Raw genomic sequence first — 20,660 nt, 5'->3', positions numbered from 1 at the left:
GACGAAAGGTAGGCTACTATGTTCCCCTAGCAGAAATTAAATGAAATTCTCAGTGCGTTGAGGTTAGCCCAGATGAGCTAAACATATTTTGTTGAAAAATTTTGCTTATATGTTTCTCCCTGAAATTCACTGTGAAATATCTCATAAATTAGTCATCGCGATGCTGTGAAGTGCTGTCGAACGTGTGTAGTATCGAACTGTGTGTGGCATTATCTGTAAGTCGCAATTATCATGTTGGATGTATATTCATAGAGTGCCTGGGAAACAAGCAATATTTGTGCAAATTTCAGGACTCTTTCCTCAAATAAACTACAAAAATCAGTATTTCTTGGTCACCAGAGTTACATTCTTGGCGAAAAAATGAGCGACAGCACCTGGAACATCAAGTAAGTGGGATAGAAAAAGTGGACAAATTTAGTGACCTTTTCCCTCTTCAAATCTCAATTTTTATCGTTGCGACAGATTTTTCAGGTGGAATTTTACCTTATCTTTTAGTCTTTTGGCACTCTTTCCCACCTTTCTGTCTTACGTCACATCGCCAAGGCAAACCAGGTGATTTTTGTTGCCAGTCACTCACTGGAGTTCCGGACAGTTGAGTGACTTGTAGAGATTCCTAATCGATAAAGGCAGAGGGAGTGTCTTAAGGGGCATCCTCCGGAACATTTCTCACTAAGACATTGTAACATTTCTCATAAATCACCGGTGTACCCTTCTGAAAGTCTTTGAAAAGACCTTTAATAATAACAAAAGCCACTCAAAGAATCTCCGGAACAAAAATTTAAGTTTCCCGCCAAAAATCGATATTCCTTTATCCTTTGAAATTCTGCTAATTTTTTTCTTTCTCAGAACAAACTTAGAATTTGTCATATAACTCTTTTGAATTCTTAATAATTATTCAAGCATTTGACCTGGTTCTCCCAAGAATTTACACTTTCCTCTGATTAATAATTTAATTCACAAATAATTTTGCATTGCAAAGAGATTTCCCTTTAAAATCCGTGATTCCTATCAAAGTGGCGCCTTCAATTCGCATTTAGAGATAACAAAGGAATGAGAAAATCAATAGAATATCAGTTAATTTATTCAACAAGGAATATCAAGGGGTAAGAATTTGGTTGACTATGTTGATAGTTTGATAAAGTTATTAAATTAATCATCCACAGAACAATCTTTTTTGTCCCCATTTCTTGCTTGATGTTAATGTTAATTTTTGTCTCGGACCCAAAACAAGTTTAGAATATGGGTCTATCTACTTCCTCCACATACATATCGGATCATTGTACATTCTCGCAAAAAACTATTGACCTTGATATAAAGAGTTTGTTTTGAATTTTCCGCTGAATCTTGGAAATGTATTCAAATTGATGCATGAAGTTTGTACGTTCTTCTTCATTGTGTTGAAAATAACAATAGAACCATTCGATTTCGATGAATAAGAAACCAGTGATAAGCCCAGATAAGCTTATGGTAGCTGAGATTCTTTACAGGTGACCTAGAAATGCGTGCAACTCAGGGTGTTTGCAATTCGGAATGCGTGAATTGAATTTTGGGGGTAAAGAATCGCGTCGAATAAACTGTTCTCGGTGGTCGAAATGGATAAAATTGGCTCGACACGATTCTTTACACCCAAAATTCAATTCACGCATTCCGAGTTGCAAGCACCCCAATTTGCACGCATTTCTAGGTCACCTATAAAGAATCTCAGCTACCATAAGCTTATCTGGGCTTATCACTTGTCATTTTCTATTTTAAATAGTCTGAGTGGGGAAGGCCAATAAAAGAAAAAAAAAAGTTTATTGAAATCGGTGAATAAACATTAGAGATATAGTCCGGTCCATATAGATATAGTAAGGGTCGGGGTACAATGGGTTGGGGTATTGACGGATGGGACCCATTATTAGAAAGATCTTGCTCTCAGATACAACATATAGGGTAAATTAAGCTAATTTAAAACCTGCTCCAAATGGAAACTTCGTTACTTCAAATGGAAACATCATTTTTTCCATGATAAATACAGTACTAAATTATTATATTTATATATTTTCTATACCTCAGTTTCATTATTTAGTTACTTTTTACTCCAAATAAAGCGAAAATCCATTCATATTCACAAATTTTAATTTATAAATTTCTCAGAATAATTAAAAGTGTATTTTTTCATTATCGAATTTTTCGTCGATCAATAATGTTTTCGAATGAAAAACACAATAGGATGATGGTTCTTTATTCCTTTTTTTTACATTTATGTAATATTTCTGACAAAATTATGAGAAATTAAGTGTTAACCTTTATTGTTAACGGTACGTGAGGTTTTCAAATGAAATAATTACTTGTTTCGTGAACAAAAAGTGTTTTTCTGAAGTGTCTGCAAATGATTCAATAGGAAACACGGGAAATACGATTTTTTTTAAGAGAGATTTTCTTATTGTCTCAGATGGGAAAGGAGAAAAGACCAGAAATAAGAACAAATCCTACACTCAAGAGCAACTCAACAAGGTTTGGGAAGCCTTTCGTCGCGGTTTCACTTACACTGTTTGTCTCCAATTAGAAACATTCCTTGTCTCCATTTGGATTAAGTTGTTTCCAATAGAAGCATTTTACACTCGCGTATTTTTCTTGTATTTAAGAAGTTTTCAAATTATATCTAAAGAATTTTTTTACTAAACAGTAACATTCTAGAAGAGTCAAGGAGCAAATTTATAAAATTCTCTTCAGAAAAAAATATGAATTTAATGTGTTGAATCTTCTGTCAAAGTTAAAGCGTCTGGAAAAGGTTTTGAATTAGGACATTTACCCTACTAAAATTTAATTAACAGGTTAATTTAATTAACAGTAGAGTCCCGCTATACGCCATCGCTCTATAGCCCACAATTTATCGTCCGTTGATTCCAAAACACTGATTTTAAGTTAGGTTATGTTTTTTAGTACGCGACATGCAATGTTGTCATAATTATTTTAATATTTTTGGCAAACTTTATTGAGTAGTTGTGATAATTGTGATCCATAATGAAGAGAGCGAGGACAAGTACCATAATCGCAAAGAAAGTGGAAAGCTGTCGAGCAATTTCAATACTAAAAATCGTTGACCATTTTAAAAAAAATGACATGGATTATAGTGCGACCCAAGTGTCAAATCTGGAACCAAATATGGACTATAGCGAGACTCTACTGTAGTTCGGGTCAGGGAACATCGAAGGAGGAATACGACCCACCGTTGGAAAGGTCTCGACCTCAGCTATAACATATTAAAATTTAAAGAAAAAGCATCGTCTAGTTTTCGAAATATTCGAGATCGATTGATCGAAAATCGATTTTTCGATTAATCGAACCTTCGATTAAATCGGATGAAATTGAGGTGTCATAAGGGTTGTATTGTAGTACTCGACGAAAACTTTCTAAAACACCAAAATTTTTCCAAATCCGTTAATTAGAAGCGGAGATATGACCATTCAAAAATTCAATATTTGACCTCTTATAGCTCGAGTCAGGGGGGTCGGGGGACCTTAAATTTGGTATCGATCGAAAGCTCTTAGGCCCAGCTGTAACATACTAAAATTTGAGATTGATCCATGCCATAAGGATAAGGGCTGAGTTAATGAGAAAACAACATTTGTTGGTGTTCCAAAATGGCGGAAGGGGGTGGGGGGGGGTCTGACATTATCAACTTCTAGCCGCCCATCGACATTTAACCTTTGCCGAAAACCGCTTGTCGATATCTCTTTCCGTTCTCTCTCCAGAAGTGGTTATACGACGGACGGACGGACGGACGAACGGGACGTCCACGAAAATCGATTTTTGGCGCATATGATATTCGGTGATCTATGAGTGTCAAAACGTGTAAATCCAAAATTTGGGCCCGATCTGACGAGGTCGGATTTCACCTGGGACTACAAAAGCTGAGATTGTAAAGAATCTCAGCTAAAAGATTAAAAGAAAAATCGAGCTTTCGTCATAATATGTCTGGGATTTTTTTCTCGAGCATGGAACTCTTCACAAATACCTGAACAAAAAAATACATAAATATCGTCAATCTGAGAGTGATGTTGTTTACAGGCATTAGTGTTTTCGCTCCATAATAATTTTTTACTTCTCGCTTCTCGCAATTCAATGTTGCCACTGACACTGAACTTGATGGTACTTCTCAATATTTCAATTGCACACCTTTTCTGCCCCACCTTTTCGCGCTCAAAAGCATTCACTTTTTCTTTTCCCGCTCCCGATTCTTCTTCTTTCCGTTACGAAATTCTCCCCCCAAACTTTCAAGTCTGTATAGTGGCCCACAAACAACTTCTTCAGCACTCCACAGTGGATCAGTCATTGTGTACAAGGTGCTGAAGAAAATGCGTAAGAAGTCGCACCACAGATTCACCAAGAGATACTCCATTCTCCGTTGCAGTGTCCACATAGTAACATGGAACGTCAGCACCAGATATCCAGAAGGAGTTGCCCTTCATTCACTTCTGGGCCTTAATACCAATCCTGAACATGATACAGATCTACCGGACTTCTATGTTATTGGGTAAGTGACAAAGAAGTAATCGTGTGGGTGGATGATCGAGGTGTCAGAGGCAAAGAACTTTATAGGAATAGGAAGTGTAAACAATCCACACAAATGTTTACTTACATAACGCCTGGGAATAACAAACGGAGTGCATTTGTGGAATAATTTGGGTGAAAAGAGGAATTCTTGTGTCTACAGTGAAACCACAATAATTTTCTATTTTGTACCCAAGCAGGAATGCATTTCTAGGAAAATTACTTTAAAAAAAATCAAAGGGTCGTATCACCCAGAGAATCTCAAATCTTGTTCTGGGGTTGGCTATCTTTCGCTGTTTCATCTGTTTGGTCTCTAGAAAAAAAAAGGAGTGGCAAAGCGTCCCAGGCTTTGCAAAGTGCTCGATCTCGTGACTATGCTCTCAAAAGTACTTTTGCATTATTTACCGTTTACCGGTACTCAACCGATTTGAATCGATTCATGAATTTGTAATTTGTGGCATTTTAATGCCTAACGCACAATAACTTATTTTGTAAGCATGTTTTCGAAATTGCCTGTGAGAGTGAGCGAGATGACTAGATTTAGATCTCACTCACTCTCACTGAAATGTCAGAAACATGTTTACAAAACAAAAGTTATTCTGCGTTGGTCATAAACTCGTTTTATTGCGGGCTGTCGTAAATGAAAAAAATATTTTGCATTTTTTAGGAAATTTATATCTAAAAGACTTTATCGCAGAATTTTCTTTATCTTAACGGAAAAATTAGTAAGTAATTTCCTAAAAGTTGTTTTTCGATAGAAAAATCTCGTTGATGAATCACAAAAGGCAGAAAAGGCGAACTGAAATCAATACAAACGCTTTTCCGGTTTTATACAATATCAGAGAATTTGTTATTATTAGTTGGGAAAAGATTTCAGGCAATTTTAAAATGTCCAACAGATTCATGTTCTGCGGATCTATATTATTTTGAAATACCCAATGAAGTATATACTCAGTTAAAGAATCTGGGGTGGAATGATAACTTTTCGATACAATCGAATCGACAGTATCGATAAATCTAAATCTGAGATAAGTGAATGTCGACTTTTTATGTATTGTTGATAAATATCTATATGTTGTAATACCTTTTATGTTGGATAAATATCTATATTAGTTACACAAAGTACAGCTATCGTTTAAATTTATCAGAATCGAAAATAAGTTATCATGTCAACCCTGGTTAAAAGAAAAATATGACAGAGAGATGAAAATGTCATCTTTTTCCTTATTTTTCTTATCCCTTCATTTAAATTCTGAAGAATTATAAAATTTAAAAAGGTTCAACTCATAAAAATATTATATTATAAAAGATATTGGACATCACAAGTGTCCACACAATTTTTTTAATCTAAATATTATAATTTGATTTACTAATTGATGAAAAATTAGATTTTGCCTACAAAAAATGGCCTTAATTGAGTTAAAGATAAAATCAGAGAAAATGAAATTTAACACATAGTATTCTTGTAGGTAGACATTAAAATTTAACACATTAAAAACGCGCAGAATTAATAAGCACACAAAAATATTGGCGATATTAACAAAGCATTAAAAAATAATAATAATAAAGAATTTCATGAAGAATATCTTCTATAATAAAAAAATTAATCGAAATGTAAGATAACAAAAAAATACGGGAAAAATTTTAAATAGCGTGAAGAAGTACGAAATAAATGCGAGAAAAAGGATTGGGGAGACTGGGGCTAAAAGTCACAAAACGGATATTTTATTTTTTTACAAGCTACCCTAGCGCCCTAGAAATTTCTAATTACTACAGTTTTATAGGAAAGTCATTTTCCTATTTTTCTGTAAGAAAACACATTTATCGAGTTGTTTTCTAAAAGGTAATTTTGAGACCATTGTCAAAAAGTGCTGGGGCAAATAGTACCAGGTATAGGATATGTGGAGTAACTACTTATCGCCATGTTTAGGAAAAACGGGAATTAATTTTATTTTAACTTTTGAACCCTTATTACAAGATAACTCAAATTTGACAGAAGCTTACTTAAATGTATTGGCTGCAGATTCGTGAAAACAATAGTCCTCCAATTTAACCCTGCACTACTTAAAAAACTGATTTTTATTAACAATGCAAAAATAACCACTTCGTCGCCACTTTTTACCACTTTTCGCCAGTTCTATAACCACTTCTCGCCACCCACTTGGAAACGTTCAAACTCAAAGAATACATTCAGTATTTCTTTTTCTTCATGATCACCCTATTATAACTCACTTTAAATGATTTTTCTTCGCTTTTATTTGAGAAATCAAACTATTGGACTATTACATAAAGTAAACAATCCAGATTTGACAACTGAAAATCTACGAAGTGAAGTTAGCGTCGCCTATTGAAAAGAGATGGCGACTGGTGGTAAAATCATTCTAAAATATTACCACTTTTCGCCATGCCTCATTTTTATATAAATATAATATAAAATGAAATATTAAGTAACTAAATAGTAATTTTATCTATTCCACAAGTGTAATTAAATATTCAATAGACAAATTATTTATACAATAAGGTACATTCTGCTTGATGAAAATTTGATGACACTTAGTATATTGAGTAAGAAATATTGGATTCGATGCACTTGTTTAAAATATTGCTCTGAAAAAATGCTAAAAATCGTAAATTCAAAACGAATAATTACTATTTTCGACTCTATACGTAGCTGCAATAAAAATACAAATAACTTTGCTGCTCATTTATTTCATAAATCGCGAAAAATAGCGATTTCAATTTAAGTGGCGAAAAGTGGGGCACTGGCGAGAAGTGGTGATTCCACCCTATCGCAACATTTTGATTTGCTTTATTACGGGCTTTCGCAAATTAAAAAAAAAGAAGCTAGGTGACATTTTCTTAGGAAATTTATTCCTCTACACCTTTTTAAAACACAGTTTTTTCTAACTGAGAAAAGTGCTTTTCAAGCTATTTTAGAAAAAAAAACACACAAGAGACTGCTAATCGTTTGACCAATGCAAACAAAACGCGGCTAGACATGGAAATGACGTTTCTTCTCGCCGCGAGACATCAGAAATTGCTTCGGTCTTTGTTACTTTTTGTTCCTTACCTTTTGTTACTTTTTACCCCAAGTGGTCATTTTTAATAAAAGCATTTCTCGAGAAAAGAATCTTTGTAAAATTCTAAAATAGATAATGGTTTCGCATTCAAAGAATCCAAATAATTTAGGAAATATTTACCAGTGCATAAATTTTGGAAAATAAGTAGGTGAAAATTGATATCTGCTGTAAGGAAAACATTTGAAAAATAGGGCTAAAAATTTCAATATTTTTTTTTTATTTTCTGAATTCCTTGTTCGAATTCTAAGAAACTTACGACTTTGAAGAAGGTCTATAGAGGCCATCTATGGAAAAAAAATTTAAGCCGCTATCTCTTTTATCTTGGAAGACATTGAATTTTCAAATTATCAATTTGTGACTTTTTGCCCCAGTCTCCCCTACTAAATAGAAAATGTAAAATATAATGAATTTAGAGCAATATAGCAAATGCGCAGATCCTAAATAAAATAATAATAATAAACCCAAATTCTTAATTTAAACATATATTAACAAAAAGAAATAATTGAATCTTGAAAATTATTTTTTTACAAGAAAAAATTAAGCGAATATTTGTAATAATAGTTATTTATTTACTTTAGAAAATACTTTTCCACAAATTTATTTATTTTTAACGTAGACGTGATAGACTATACGCCATTGTTGATGCTACAATGAGTGCGTAAGCGTAGACAATGGTCCAACTCTTTGGTGCTTTAGATGGCTTTTGGAGCAGAGAGAGAGAACACATTGCATGCTCCGCCACTCTTGCGCCATCCACACACGTGCTTGCACAACAACCACAATGACTTTCTCCCCCATTTGGACACAGGTTGCAAGAGGTGAATGCTCAGGTGCAGAATCAGGTTATTGGGCTATTCAAGGAAGATCCATGGACGTTAAAATTCAAAGAATTGCTGCGCGAACGGAACTTTGTGGTGGTGAAGACAGAGCAGATGCAGGGCTTACTGTTGATGATCTTCACGCGGAAGAAGCACCTTCTGCATCTCAGGGAAATCGAAGCTGAATACACAAGGACGGGCCTTGGGGGTATTTGGGGCAATAAAGGTGCTGTGAGCATCCGAATGAACATCTACGGATGCACTGCGGTATTCCTGAATTCTCATCTAGCAGCACATGACCATATGCTGGACGAACGCGTGGAGGATTACAATAAAATTGTGCAGGAGCACAAGTACCACGTCAAAGCGCGTGAAAATATCTTCAACCATGAGTAAGTATCTTAAGAAATTCGTACTTATGATATTTACGCAATTCAATTTAAAAAAAAATAGATTAGATAAAGAAAATGTAATTAGGAACAAAAAATATTATGCTATGAAGTTGTAAAATGAGGAAATTCGCACTTTATAAGTGGTTTATATTTGTGGGTTTGGTGTTCAAGACAAAGTCAAAAATTGGAAAGGCATAGAAAGTTTACAAAATATTGCTATAAAGTATTTTATTAAGTTAGGTTTTTTTGGATGCATTATGGCTTCTACATATTTTGAAAAATTTTCGTCAAAATGGATTTTTTGACATGATTTATGTACCGTCGTTGCGGGTGACTTTGCACGTTTTTTCGCTGTTTTTCAACTTTACCCTGTCAAAATGCATGGTTAGAGTGAAGGGAGGGGGGTGAATGGGTAAAATTATTTGTATTCAGTTGTTAATGAATGGATTTTGTGCCACTAGCATTAATTTTATAAAATTTTACTATATTAAAAAAAATCAAGAAAAAAGGCTTGCACTTGGGATAAGGTGCGGGTGACTTTGCACTTTTTAATAAATATTAAAAAATGAACAATTTCTGATAATAAATGACAATGAAGATCTTCACATCTAAGGGTAAGATGCACGAGATCCATGAGTTGAGGTGGTCGCCATCTTGGTTTGACGTTTCTGTCTACCATTTTGAATAACTGTCAAAACCTAAAACTGGTCCGATTGGGTTGAAATTTTAGTATGTTGTAGCTGATGTCAAGACCTTTTCAGAACTCATATCGTCAGTTAAATCAGCATTTGTCGTAACTTCCTTTTGACAACTTTTCAGGAGACGAAATTTTAAGTTCAGCATTATTTTTCTTAAAAATGAGCCCCGAATGCGATACTTTTGAGTCAAAATAATAAAAGTGGCACTAATAAACTGTAAGTTAACTTGAGAAAATCTTTATAAAATGATTTAAAAGCTGAGATATTGAGATATATGTGAGAAGAAACACAGTAACATTTTACCGTAACTTGCATCGTTTATAAAGCCGTAACTTCCAATGTATCGAGATCTTGGAAGTTACGACAATTTTCAAAAACACATTATATCAATTTTAATTACTCTAGTGATAATGAGTGCCTTTATTTCACTAAATTAGTTAATTAAACTGTGGTCCTTGCCACTAAAAGCTTTTATTTCATAAGTTTTATTTAATAAATTTTGTGCGCCGTGTCGCTTGTTTTGTTTTGAAATAATGACAGATGGGCAGAGATTTTTCCTCACTTTTTTCTCACAAATATCGAATTAAAATGATTTAATGTTGCATTATTCGCACTGTCTTTGGATATTTGGAAGAGTTTGTGAACGTTTTAATGAGAAATATTACATTTTTGCAGCAAATTAAAAGCCACGCAAGTGAGCAAAAGAAGTTACGGCAAATGCTGATTAGAGAAAATTTTGTATGAAAATTTGTCGTAACTTCCCCAAAAATGGAAGTTACGACAAATTCTGATAAATTTTTAATTATTAAGGGCACTTACGATAATTTTTGTTTAAAATAATTTTTAATGGACTTATAAATGTTTCTTTTTCTCAAGTGAGTTTAATAAACAAAATTACGCCGATTCTAAATATGTATATATCCCAAAATCGCAAAAATGAAGTTACGACAAATGCTGATTTAACTGACGATATGTGTTCCAGTCTATGTCAAGCATTTACTTAGATACAGAGGCTCATAGTTTCAAATTTTGAAATATTCATATTTGTGCGATCTTTATTTTCTAATCCTGAATTTTAAAAGCTAAACGAAATGCCTCAGTAACCATTAAAATTGGTTGAGGTGTTTATTTTATAAATTTATTTACTCTTACAAAATTAAAAAAAAAACGAAAAATGCATTTATTTATTTATTTTTTTTTCATCTTTGCAAAAATAGTGTTTCAAGTACGAAAATAATATGCTGTTATAAACAATTTTTTTTTCTTTTTGTTTGTATGCTAGATCTTATCGTCTAACGATAGCGCTATCTTTTTTGTGATGGTTTCGATAAAAGAAGCTCCCCGTAGTTTTGTATTCATGAAAGTGTTAAAATTTTGAACTTGAAGCCCCTGTATTTAGACAATCGCTTGACCTAGGTCGGATTTTATATATGTTCTGAAAAGGCCTTGACATCAGCTAGAACATACTAAAATTTCAGCTCAATCGGATGAGATTTTTTTTTGACAGTTATTCAAAATGGCGGACGAAAACGTCAAATCAATATGGCGACCATACCATCTTGTAGATCTCGGTCATTTTATCTTAAGTTCCCAAAAAATTGAATAATTTTTAGTCAAATATTTCTATAATAAAGCTTTAGAAAGACCATGCAATTTTATAACATAAATCATGCGTTCTTAGAAAGAATAGTGAAAAAAAATTTTAATAAAAATAATGAACAAAATCGAAGTGGATTATTTTAGCCAGATAAATTTAGAATAGATTTGGGCAATTTACTACTCTGAAATCGATTTTGGAACTGCACCTTCAGATAACTTTTTTACGGATCCGTTTTTAGCCAAATTACCTATAATTTGCATTTCATTGACTATTACTGAAACTACAAGAATCCTTTTTTTGGATCATTGTACCTTACTTGGTACATAACATATCCCTATATACTTTGACATGGTAGACCGGATCGGCGAAGACTATCAATAAGTGCTAGAATTAATGAAAGTCACACGAACAGCAGAGTGCAAAGTCACCCGCAACAACGGTATGTAGTTTTAGAAGTTTTTAGTGATTTACTTCAATAGGGTAAAGGCTCATAATTTTGTCCAGCCTGCTTATAAGCATCGATGTTCCAAGTTTGAAGTGCGATATTTTCAATACTAATTCATTTTTTTTTGTTACTCTCTTTTCCGAAGGGTTGTTTAGAAACTTGGCAAGCTATTTATCGTCTCATTTTTACTAAAATTACTCTTAGTACGTTTAAAAATGAATTGATATGTAGAGGTCAACTTGGCTCTTATTTTGGACAACTTGGTTATTAATTTGGACAACTTGGCTGTAAATTTGGACAGCTAATCCGCCTCAACAGGATGCCCATTGTTCTTCATTTTATGAACCAATCTTACCAAGTCTTCTTCCTGTTCATGTAAGGGAAACGTAGAATGTCACAAGAAGCCCAGAAACTTTCCATATCATTCATTAAAGTGAGTTGACTTCGGTATTCCAAGTACGTGCAGATTCGCTCATTCCCTGGCCTTTCCGGGAGCCTTTCAAGGCATTTCTCGCTACATTTCTTTCCTAGAGATGATGCTCCTTTCCTTCTCCTTGCATTTGTCCAACCTATTCCTTACAAAAGCTAAAACTTCACGAAATTTCGTGAGAAAAACACCTGTCCAAAATAACGAGTATCACCTCACTGGTGAATGTCTTAGAAAATTTCCCATTTTTCACGTGAAAAATCTAATTCACAAGTCAAATCTCACTTCAGGGTATGAATTCTGAGATGCGTGAGTTTTTTACGTGAGAAAATCACGGCTTTAAATCGTCTTTTGTGGGAGTTTTGTTAAGTTTTTATGTAAAGTATTATGTAAAACTCTTACAGCAGCCAAGGAAGCATGGTATAGTTTTTACGAAAGTTTCACAAAATGCTTACTAAAGGCGATTTCAGAGCCGTGAATTTCTCATGTGAGTAACTCACGAATCTCAGAATTCATACCCAGGTCAAATGTACAAATCACCACTAACGTGAATCAACACAATATTCAATAATATCACTCAAGAAAAGCGAAGAAACATTGTTAGTACTTCACCACAGCTAAAACTGAAGTAAGCCACGAAGTTCTGTCATATTTCTTGTAAGAAATTACTAACACTGAATTTTCAACAAATTTCAACTCAAATCATATTCAAAATTTAACGTATTTAGTGTTAAAATCTTCCAAAAAGAACAAATATTTAGATAGAATTCATTATTCATCAAATATTGGAATAAAAATCCATCATTTTAATCAATTTATTTTTAGTGTCCAATTTTATCCTTAAAGTGTCCAAAATAAGAAACTGGACAAAATTATGAGCCTTTCCCCTAGAATCGACACTAAGACGGCGATGGCCGCATGGGGGGTGGGAAAAACAGAGATGATAATAAAATTCAATTCAAAAAATTCAATTCAAAATATAGAAATTTATTAATTATTTGCTTTTTACGATGTAAAGCAAAATGCTAAAATAGACTCAGGCTGATCCTTCAGAATATTCATCCCCTTAAATCTTAAATATCCATATTCCTAAATAACTGGAAAGATTGTAAGAATCATTTACAAATTCATTTCAAATCCAAAGAAAATCACACAAAAACCTAAATTTAGAAACTCTTATAGTGAAATTTATGAAATAAAAACGTCCTTGACATTGAAGATTATTAAATGCTTCTATTTTGTTCAAAATCCCAAGGACATTTGGATTAATTAATTCGGCAGTAAAACTGCCTACGCCGAATCTTCTAATAAATTTAAGTAATTTATTCAAAAGTCAAGTTTATAATTCGACATACATTATGATTTATATCAATAAATGATTAAAACGAAAACTAAAAACCCTAAAAACTAATTTATACGGTTATTGAATTCTCTAGCTACGTGTTCTGGTTCGGTGACCTCAACTTCCGACTCACTGGTGAAGCCACCACAAGTCCTGAGGACATTCGGGCTGAAGTTAAAAGAGACAATCTTAAAGAATTAATCCAGAAGGATCAATTGTTACTCGTTATGAGCCAAAAAAGGGCCTTTAGTGAACTCAATGAGCGCCTTCCGGCATTTCCGCCAACCTTTAAGTTTGAGCCAGGAACTCAAGAATATGACATGAAGTAGGTGTTTGATTATTTTTCTGTTAAATATTATAAGTATATTCCAGCTAATCAATACTAAATAAATTTGTTTAGGCGCCGTCCAGCTTGGTGCGATCGGATTCTGTATCGTGTATCGGATCGCAAGTACAATAATGTAAAACTTATTGCAAAGCAGAATTCCTATAAAAGTCACCCAGCTTTCTCCATTAGCGATCATAAGCCTGTTACCAGTGAGTTTAACATAAAGGTGAGAATTTTCATTTTTTTTTCTATTAAAAGAAATTAATTGCTAATTCCTTGTACTACTAAGCTTGACTTCTCGGACATAACACAGATTTAAAAAGAAATGCTGCATAGTCTACCCATTAGTAAATCCTATTGCTTTTTCTTATTAGTTAACTTTCTGATTAAATTATTTTTAACACACTCATAACACATAATTTTGCATGAAATTGTAACACTGCATGAATACCAATTTGACATGACACCCACGCGAGAAGGTTATAAAGAAGCCAGCAGAGACTCCTAGAATTGATCCTGATTCGGATATATTTAACAATTTTGATGCAATTGATGGGCAGATTTTCAGTGATCCCTCCGAGAAGATGGTGGAATTTGCTCCAATTGACATTTGGACCATTGGTGAAGAGTACACGGTCAAGTACACCCTCCCAGAGGGACTGGATGATGCTGGAAGTGACTGGATTGGTGTATTTAATGTAAGTTCTATAATATGAGAAAATCCTATTTATAGAATTTCTTCCGATTGCATCATTGAGATGTGATTTCTAATTTAGAATTGATGTGATTCACAGATGAGATAATTTTATGAAAATATTCTGAGATATTGGATAGATATTAAACCTTGAGAACTTTGTGAATTGAACGGGCTAATTTTACTAACAAAAGTTGCAATTCATAGAGTCACACATTTCGAATTTATTATATGAGCTTCTATTCTTATATTAAGTTATTGATGGCTCGCTTTACCTAATACTGTTCTGACTGAGTCGACTTTAGCGTTACTACTAATCCGATATATTAAGAACACAGCGGGAATGTAAGAACTTTCGTTCTGGTTTGCAAATGTTCCGATTTTTATTCAAATATGGGCTTTTGAAATTTTCTGGCGTTAAAGCTATTACAATTTGAACTATATGCAGTGAGGTTCACTGCTCACAGAGTTTGAGTTTGAGAATGATAACTTCAATATATATTTAAGAAAAAAAACATAACAACGGGTGTTAAAAAAATATTTAAAAAGGTTAAAATCTAGCCAATTTTTTAAATTTATTAATCTATAAATTATAGGGGATTCTAGCAAAACATTTTTAAATAAACTAGATAGACTAGGTAGTAGGGCGTTTCAACTAGGAAAAAATTTTTTTGGCACTATTCTGAGGGTGCTCTACATGATGAGACAAGAAAGTTTTTCTTCTACGACCATATGATCAGACGCTGTTTAGAGGTGGCTGAACGACCCTCTCTGTAGTGTAAAATCCGGTAAAATCAGAAATTTGTTCTACAGAGAGGGTCGTTCAGCCATCTCTAAACAGCGTCTGATCATATGGACGTAGAAGAAAAACTTTCTTGTTTCATCATGTAGAGCACCCTCAGAATAGTGCCAAAAAAATTTTTTCCTAGTTGAAACGCCCTACTAGGTAGGCAGTGGCGTATCTAGACACTTATGCGGGGGGCGCGGTTGTACGTGAAGGCGCCCTTACCACGGTAAAAATTGTTCGAGCAGGGGGGGGGGGTAGAAGCGTCATCAAAAACGCATATTTAACCTATATTATTAGTTCCCGTCTTCAACTTAAAACCTTTACGTATTGTCCAAAGTTATTCATCTTTGTATCCATTCAGTAACATACAATTTTTTTTCCATTTTGCCAAAAGCAAATTCCTAGCCCAGATAAAAGGTATTAAAGTTAGCGTCTCATTCATTCATTCCTCACTTGTGAGTTTTAATGAAAATCTTAAAGTGGTCTATTTCGGGAACAGATTAAGATTTTTTTTCTTGCTTTTTTTTTATTTGAAAAGTAATTTTGTTCTGTTTAAAACTATTTACTCGATTTTAAATTATATGTTCAAGTTTTTTTCGTAATAGTTTTTTAACCTTTTTTTGAGAAAATGTGAAAATAGTTTTTCTGCAAAACCCCATTCTTAAAAATTTTAATTATTTTACTGTATATCAGTATCATTTACTTGAGAAATTTAACTTTTTATTTTGACTTTAACAGGTTTCATTTAATTTTGAAAATGCAATGAAATTTTAATTATTTTTAATAAAAGTTATACGCAAAAGTGGAAGCTCCCCTTTTCAAGGAACGTAGTGCTCAATTTTGATCAACAGTGAAAAATCAAAATTTTGAAGAATGGTATTTTGATTAATATTGTTTTTAGAACATGCACATGCACAGCTCAAGCATGAAATGGTTAATGCTGAAAGCATGCACAGCGGTTAGACTTCTTAAAACAGATGGTGCTCGTCAAAACCGGTACAGCCGAGCACAGTTCAAGAATAAAATAGTTAAAATAGAGTAAAGTTTTAACAGTTTCCTTAATCTTAATGGTTTTATGTTCAACAGCTGTGCAGTGTGCGCGTTTTCAGCACAATATAAGCCGTTTTATGTTTGATCTATGCAGATTTTATGCGCAATATCTGAGAAGTACGAGTTTTATGCACAATCTAAACCATCTTATGCTAGAGCTGTGCGTATTTTCAGAACAATTTTAATTTAATATTTTAAAGTATTTTTTTTTTATTTGAACTCGAAATTTTGAAAAAAATATAAGGACAAAATGCGTTTTAGGAGCGCCAAGAACACTGCAAGAAATTAGGCGCCCCCAAAAAGCACCTGAAGGAATTTAAAGTGTCCCTTTTTACTTCAACATAAAACCATGCAAAAATATAAGAGCGAAATGCATTTTGAGTGCTTTATGGGCGCCAAAACAAGCCTTTAAAACAATTGGATGCTCCAGAAAGTGAGGGAATTAAAAAAGCTTTTTCTTTACTTCAACGCTACATTTTGATAGATAAAGGGCAAAATGCATTTTAAGAACTAGAGGAGCGCCCTAGAATGTTTCATGAGGAAATTAAAAGTTTTTTGGTAGATTATAAGAACAAAATGCAATTTAAGAACCAGAGAGCGTCCAGAAAGTTTTTGAAAAAATTTAAAGTTTTTTTTTTAATTTCAACGCGAAATTTTGAAAAATTATAGACAAAACGCATTTTAAGAAATAGAGAAGCGCCCTAAGAAAGTCTCTGAGGAAATTAAAAGTGTTAACACAAATTTTGGTAGATTATAAGGACAAAAGGCATTGTAAGAACTAGAGGGGCACTCCATAGAAAGACTCGCAAGTCTATTTTATTAAAATCTTTTTTTACTTCAACATGGCAAGACTAAAGGGTCAGGGTTCAGTTGTCTAAAGAAAAAAGGAACATCAGCGCCCCTGGAGGCTCGCGCCCTGGGTGGCCCGCCCCTTCCGCACCCCCTTAGGTACGCTACTGTAGGTAGGTGACTTTGGGGCTGCCGGCTACCGGGGATGAGTACCACTCTGTTGTTCGTAAGGGCGGCCTTTACTGATCGTACACGAAAGATAGGATTGGAGAAGACCATCCTTAAGTGCTAGAATTAAGCCTCTAACAGTTACCATGTGTCAAGGCACGCATCAAAAACACACTTTTCCGGTTTTCGGAAGGTGAAATTGCAACTTGGTGCATTGACCGCCCCCCTTCCTACTACAATTGAGGCACTCGGAGCAAAAAAAAAACTAAGTCGTATGCATTTCCCTGTTAAAATAGCGTTTTTTTGCTCTGAGCTCCTCAATTTTGATCAAATTTTAGGCTGTTGTAGTCTCTGAACTTTCCAAAAAGTGGCGTGTGTTCGGTGTGATTACAAACTGGAGATATGAGGAGTTAAACTTCACAAAATTCAAAATGGCATATTTATTTCCGGTTCTATTTGACCGAATTTGACGAGTGAAGGCTCAAATGAAAGGTTTCACAAAGTTCAGAATCTAGAATATTTGGACTTCGTAGGACCAGCGCTATATGAGCGCCAGTCAAAAAAAAAACAATTTTGTGTTATGTTATATCCAAAAAAAAGTTCCAAAACAAATAAATTGAATTATCTTGGCTACAGAGCAACCGATAAGATCAAGTTTTGAGGCAAAATCTTAGAGGATCTTTTTGTCTATATTTCACCCATATATCAGCTTTCTCTCATTCAGTTCATCCAAATCCTAGATTGATTTAAATAACATATTTGCAATTATTTCAGAAATTTAATTCTAAATTGTTGTAAATTTTGACTTATAGTGTCTACACATTAGAAGAAAGAGAAGCAATTTTCGTCAAAAATTGCCTTTTAAAAAAATTTTGACGTTTCTGTCTACAAAGATAGGGGAAGTTTTCTTTAAAAAAAAGCAGTTTTTAAAGTAATTACTCCTAGTGTGTAGAGGCCATTACGGAAGACCGGGGCAGAATTAGTCAGCAAATTAAATATTTCTTTATCTATAATTTGTAAAAAATTTGTTTGAATCCGACTGATAAATATTTCAATGAATAGGGCATGAGTTCATTAGAGAGGATGGGGCAGTTTCACACAGTTAAACTTTTTTTTCAAGATTCAGTTGCGAAACGAACATAACCATATTCAAATAAAATTAAACTCCCTTAGTTGGGTACTGGATATCTAAAAATATGTAGCGCAATTCCTAGATCACTCATGATCACAAAAATGTGTATTTTCGAAAGTAATGTGTGAAACTGCCCCAGCTTCCCTACCCTTAGGGCCTTGACAGACCTGAGGATTAGCCGAGAGACGGCTTAGCGTAATAATATTAGAAATAATGGTAAAACTACATTTCTGTCATTTTCCACTAAGTCGTCTCTCGGCTTAAGTCCGTAAGTGTGTCTAGGGCATTAGTTTGTTCGGTTTGCTCAATATCCTTTCTAGGAAAAACCGTAACACTCCATTATCTAACTGCCCCGGACTCCCCTGTAGGCAAATTTGGAAAAAAATGCGTGAAAATTTGTAAGCATTTACCAACAGTTTCATAGAGTATTCGAGATTTCGAGAAATTTCCTAAGCTATAGGAAATACCCTGAAAAGGATCGTTAGTCATTTTGGTAATCAGAAATATTTAAACGTAAAACGGGAACGTAACTCACATCTGTTATGATAAGTAGGCTCCTCGGTCTCCTGGCTTAATCATAATTTAAAATTTCTTGATAGCAAAACAATCGGTCTATTTAACTCGGTAAATTCACCAAAAATAAATGTATTAACTTATTAAATTTTTCGTATGTCTTTCAAATAGTCCGACTTTGGAAGCATGGAGGAGTACTTGGCGTACGAGTACACAAGTCGCTGCAAGGAGGAAGAACAACGTCGTACTTTCTCGCTCACATTCCCGGACACACTCTACCTCCCTGAAGATCCAATGCAAACCTACGTACTCGTGTACTTCCAGAGCACAGGAACTCGGGGTATTACGGGTCTGGCAGGCATGAGTGAACCCTTCCGTGTTGAACATCGTGCTCCAAGTCCCAGTTACAACTCTGTTGACTAGCTTAGCTAAGGTGTAGTCCCTGAGAGTCACAACACCAACCACGAATTTAGTAGGATTGTTCTTTTGTCCGTTGAGTCAATTAGAAAGCGGCAGCATTCACCATTCAGAGCTTTTTCTGCAAGCACTTTCCTCTTTGAAAAAGAAGAGCCTTCCAAAAAGGTAGGAGAGTGCCAACAGACGCTTCCACTTTTGTTGTACATTTTTTTGTGTATTAGATTTTTTTTGTAAATTTTATTTTCTATGAGATGAAATGGGCCTCGTTTTGAGACTATATAAAGAAACATTATTTTTATGTTGCAAACAAAGTGTTTTACTTAGAAAGCTGTTGAAGGATATTGGTCCTGCCATTCTACATATAGTAATTTGAGGAGAGATGGAACACCGTCTCTTGCCTACAGCCTACTCATGATCTCCAACTGATTTGATCCCTATATTAACTGAAATAATTAATTGAATATCATCATCATCATTTTCAACCGCTTATCCCTATTGGGGTCACGGGTTTAGGATATCTAGGTTCAGACCCTTCCTTTGCATTTAAGTCAATGAATGAAAACATGACGAGAATTGAGCACTGATCCTCTTCAAATGGATTATTTCTAAATTTCAAAATGTCGCATGTCGCAGGCCATAATAATCTATAAAAAAAAATCAGTCCGTTTCTCTCTACCCTTTATTCCTTCACACAGAAATAATTCCTTTTGTGGAGACGGTTTTGTCTTTTTTAATAAGACTTTACCTTGTAGGGGAATTCTGTAGGAATATGACAATATTATATGACAAATATGGGAGCAAGACAACATTAACACTTTAAGTTAAAATTGCTTTGTTGAAAATTCAGTGCGAGCAATTGTTTACGAGAAATATGATATTATTTAAGTGATATTATAAAACATTTATTGAATATTGTGTTGATTTACATTTAAAGTGACTTATTGAATTGACCTGAAGTGAGATTTGCCTTGTGAAAAATGAGCAATTTGTCAGAGATTCACCAGTAAGGTGATACTGCATATTTTGGACACGTGTTTTTTTTCTCGAATTTTCGTAAGTTTTAGATTTTATGACAACCAGGTTGTATAAATGCCTGGAGAAACAAAGGAGCATCATCTCTACGAACGAGATGTAGTGAGAAAAGCCTTAAAAGGCTCCCGGAAAGGCCAGGGAATGAGCGAATCCTCGAGTACTTGGAGTACCGAAACTTGATACGAAAATCATTTATTTTTCCCTTCTTCCAAGTCCAATTACATCCTTACGTTCCTGTCTCTCATTTCCTCTCCCTATTCCCAATCCTTCCTTCCTTCCATGGTCCTTCCGTCGGGGGCAGGGACTATGTCCCACGCTCCCCTGTGCCCTCCGGTGAGGGCACTCCATCGGTGGTTGGGTGCATGGGATTCGGGGAGGCTTCTAAGGTCCGGAGGATGTCCAGGCGGCTCTG

The 20,660-nt window shown here is 34.4% G+C and overlaps 1 protein-coding gene across 1 annotated transcript; it reads left to right on the top strand.

Annotated features, from left to right (window-relative positions):
• The first annotated feature begins 31 nt into the window (after positions 1 to 31).
• Positions 32 to 19,527, top strand: LOC129801842 (inositol polyphosphate 5-phosphatase K). The gene is made up of 8 exons (XM_055847207.1): positions 32 to 215; positions 291 to 386; positions 4,397 to 4,519; positions 8,425 to 8,826; positions 13,433 to 13,663; positions 13,739 to 13,892; positions 14,227 to 14,364; positions 18,971 to 19,527. Exons 2-8 carry the CDS (start codon positions 361 to 363, stop codon positions 19,220 to 19,222), a joined length of 1,326 nt encoding a protein of 441 aa, XP_055703182.1. The 5' UTR covers positions 32 to 215; positions 291 to 360; the 3' UTR covers positions 19,223 to 19,527.
• Positions 19,528 to 20,660: the final 1,133 nt, after the last annotated feature.

The sequence above is a fragment of the Phlebotomus papatasi genome, chromosome 2 (assembly GCF_024763615.1).
Source record: "Phlebotomus papatasi isolate M1 chromosome 2, Ppap_2.1, whole genome shotgun sequence".
In the NCBI taxonomy this organism is placed as follows: Eukaryota; Metazoa; Arthropoda; class Insecta; order Diptera; family Psychodidae; genus Phlebotomus; species Phlebotomus papatasi.
Note: the sequence above shows the minus strand (reverse complement) of the source record. Positions and strands in the feature narration are given on the sequence as shown.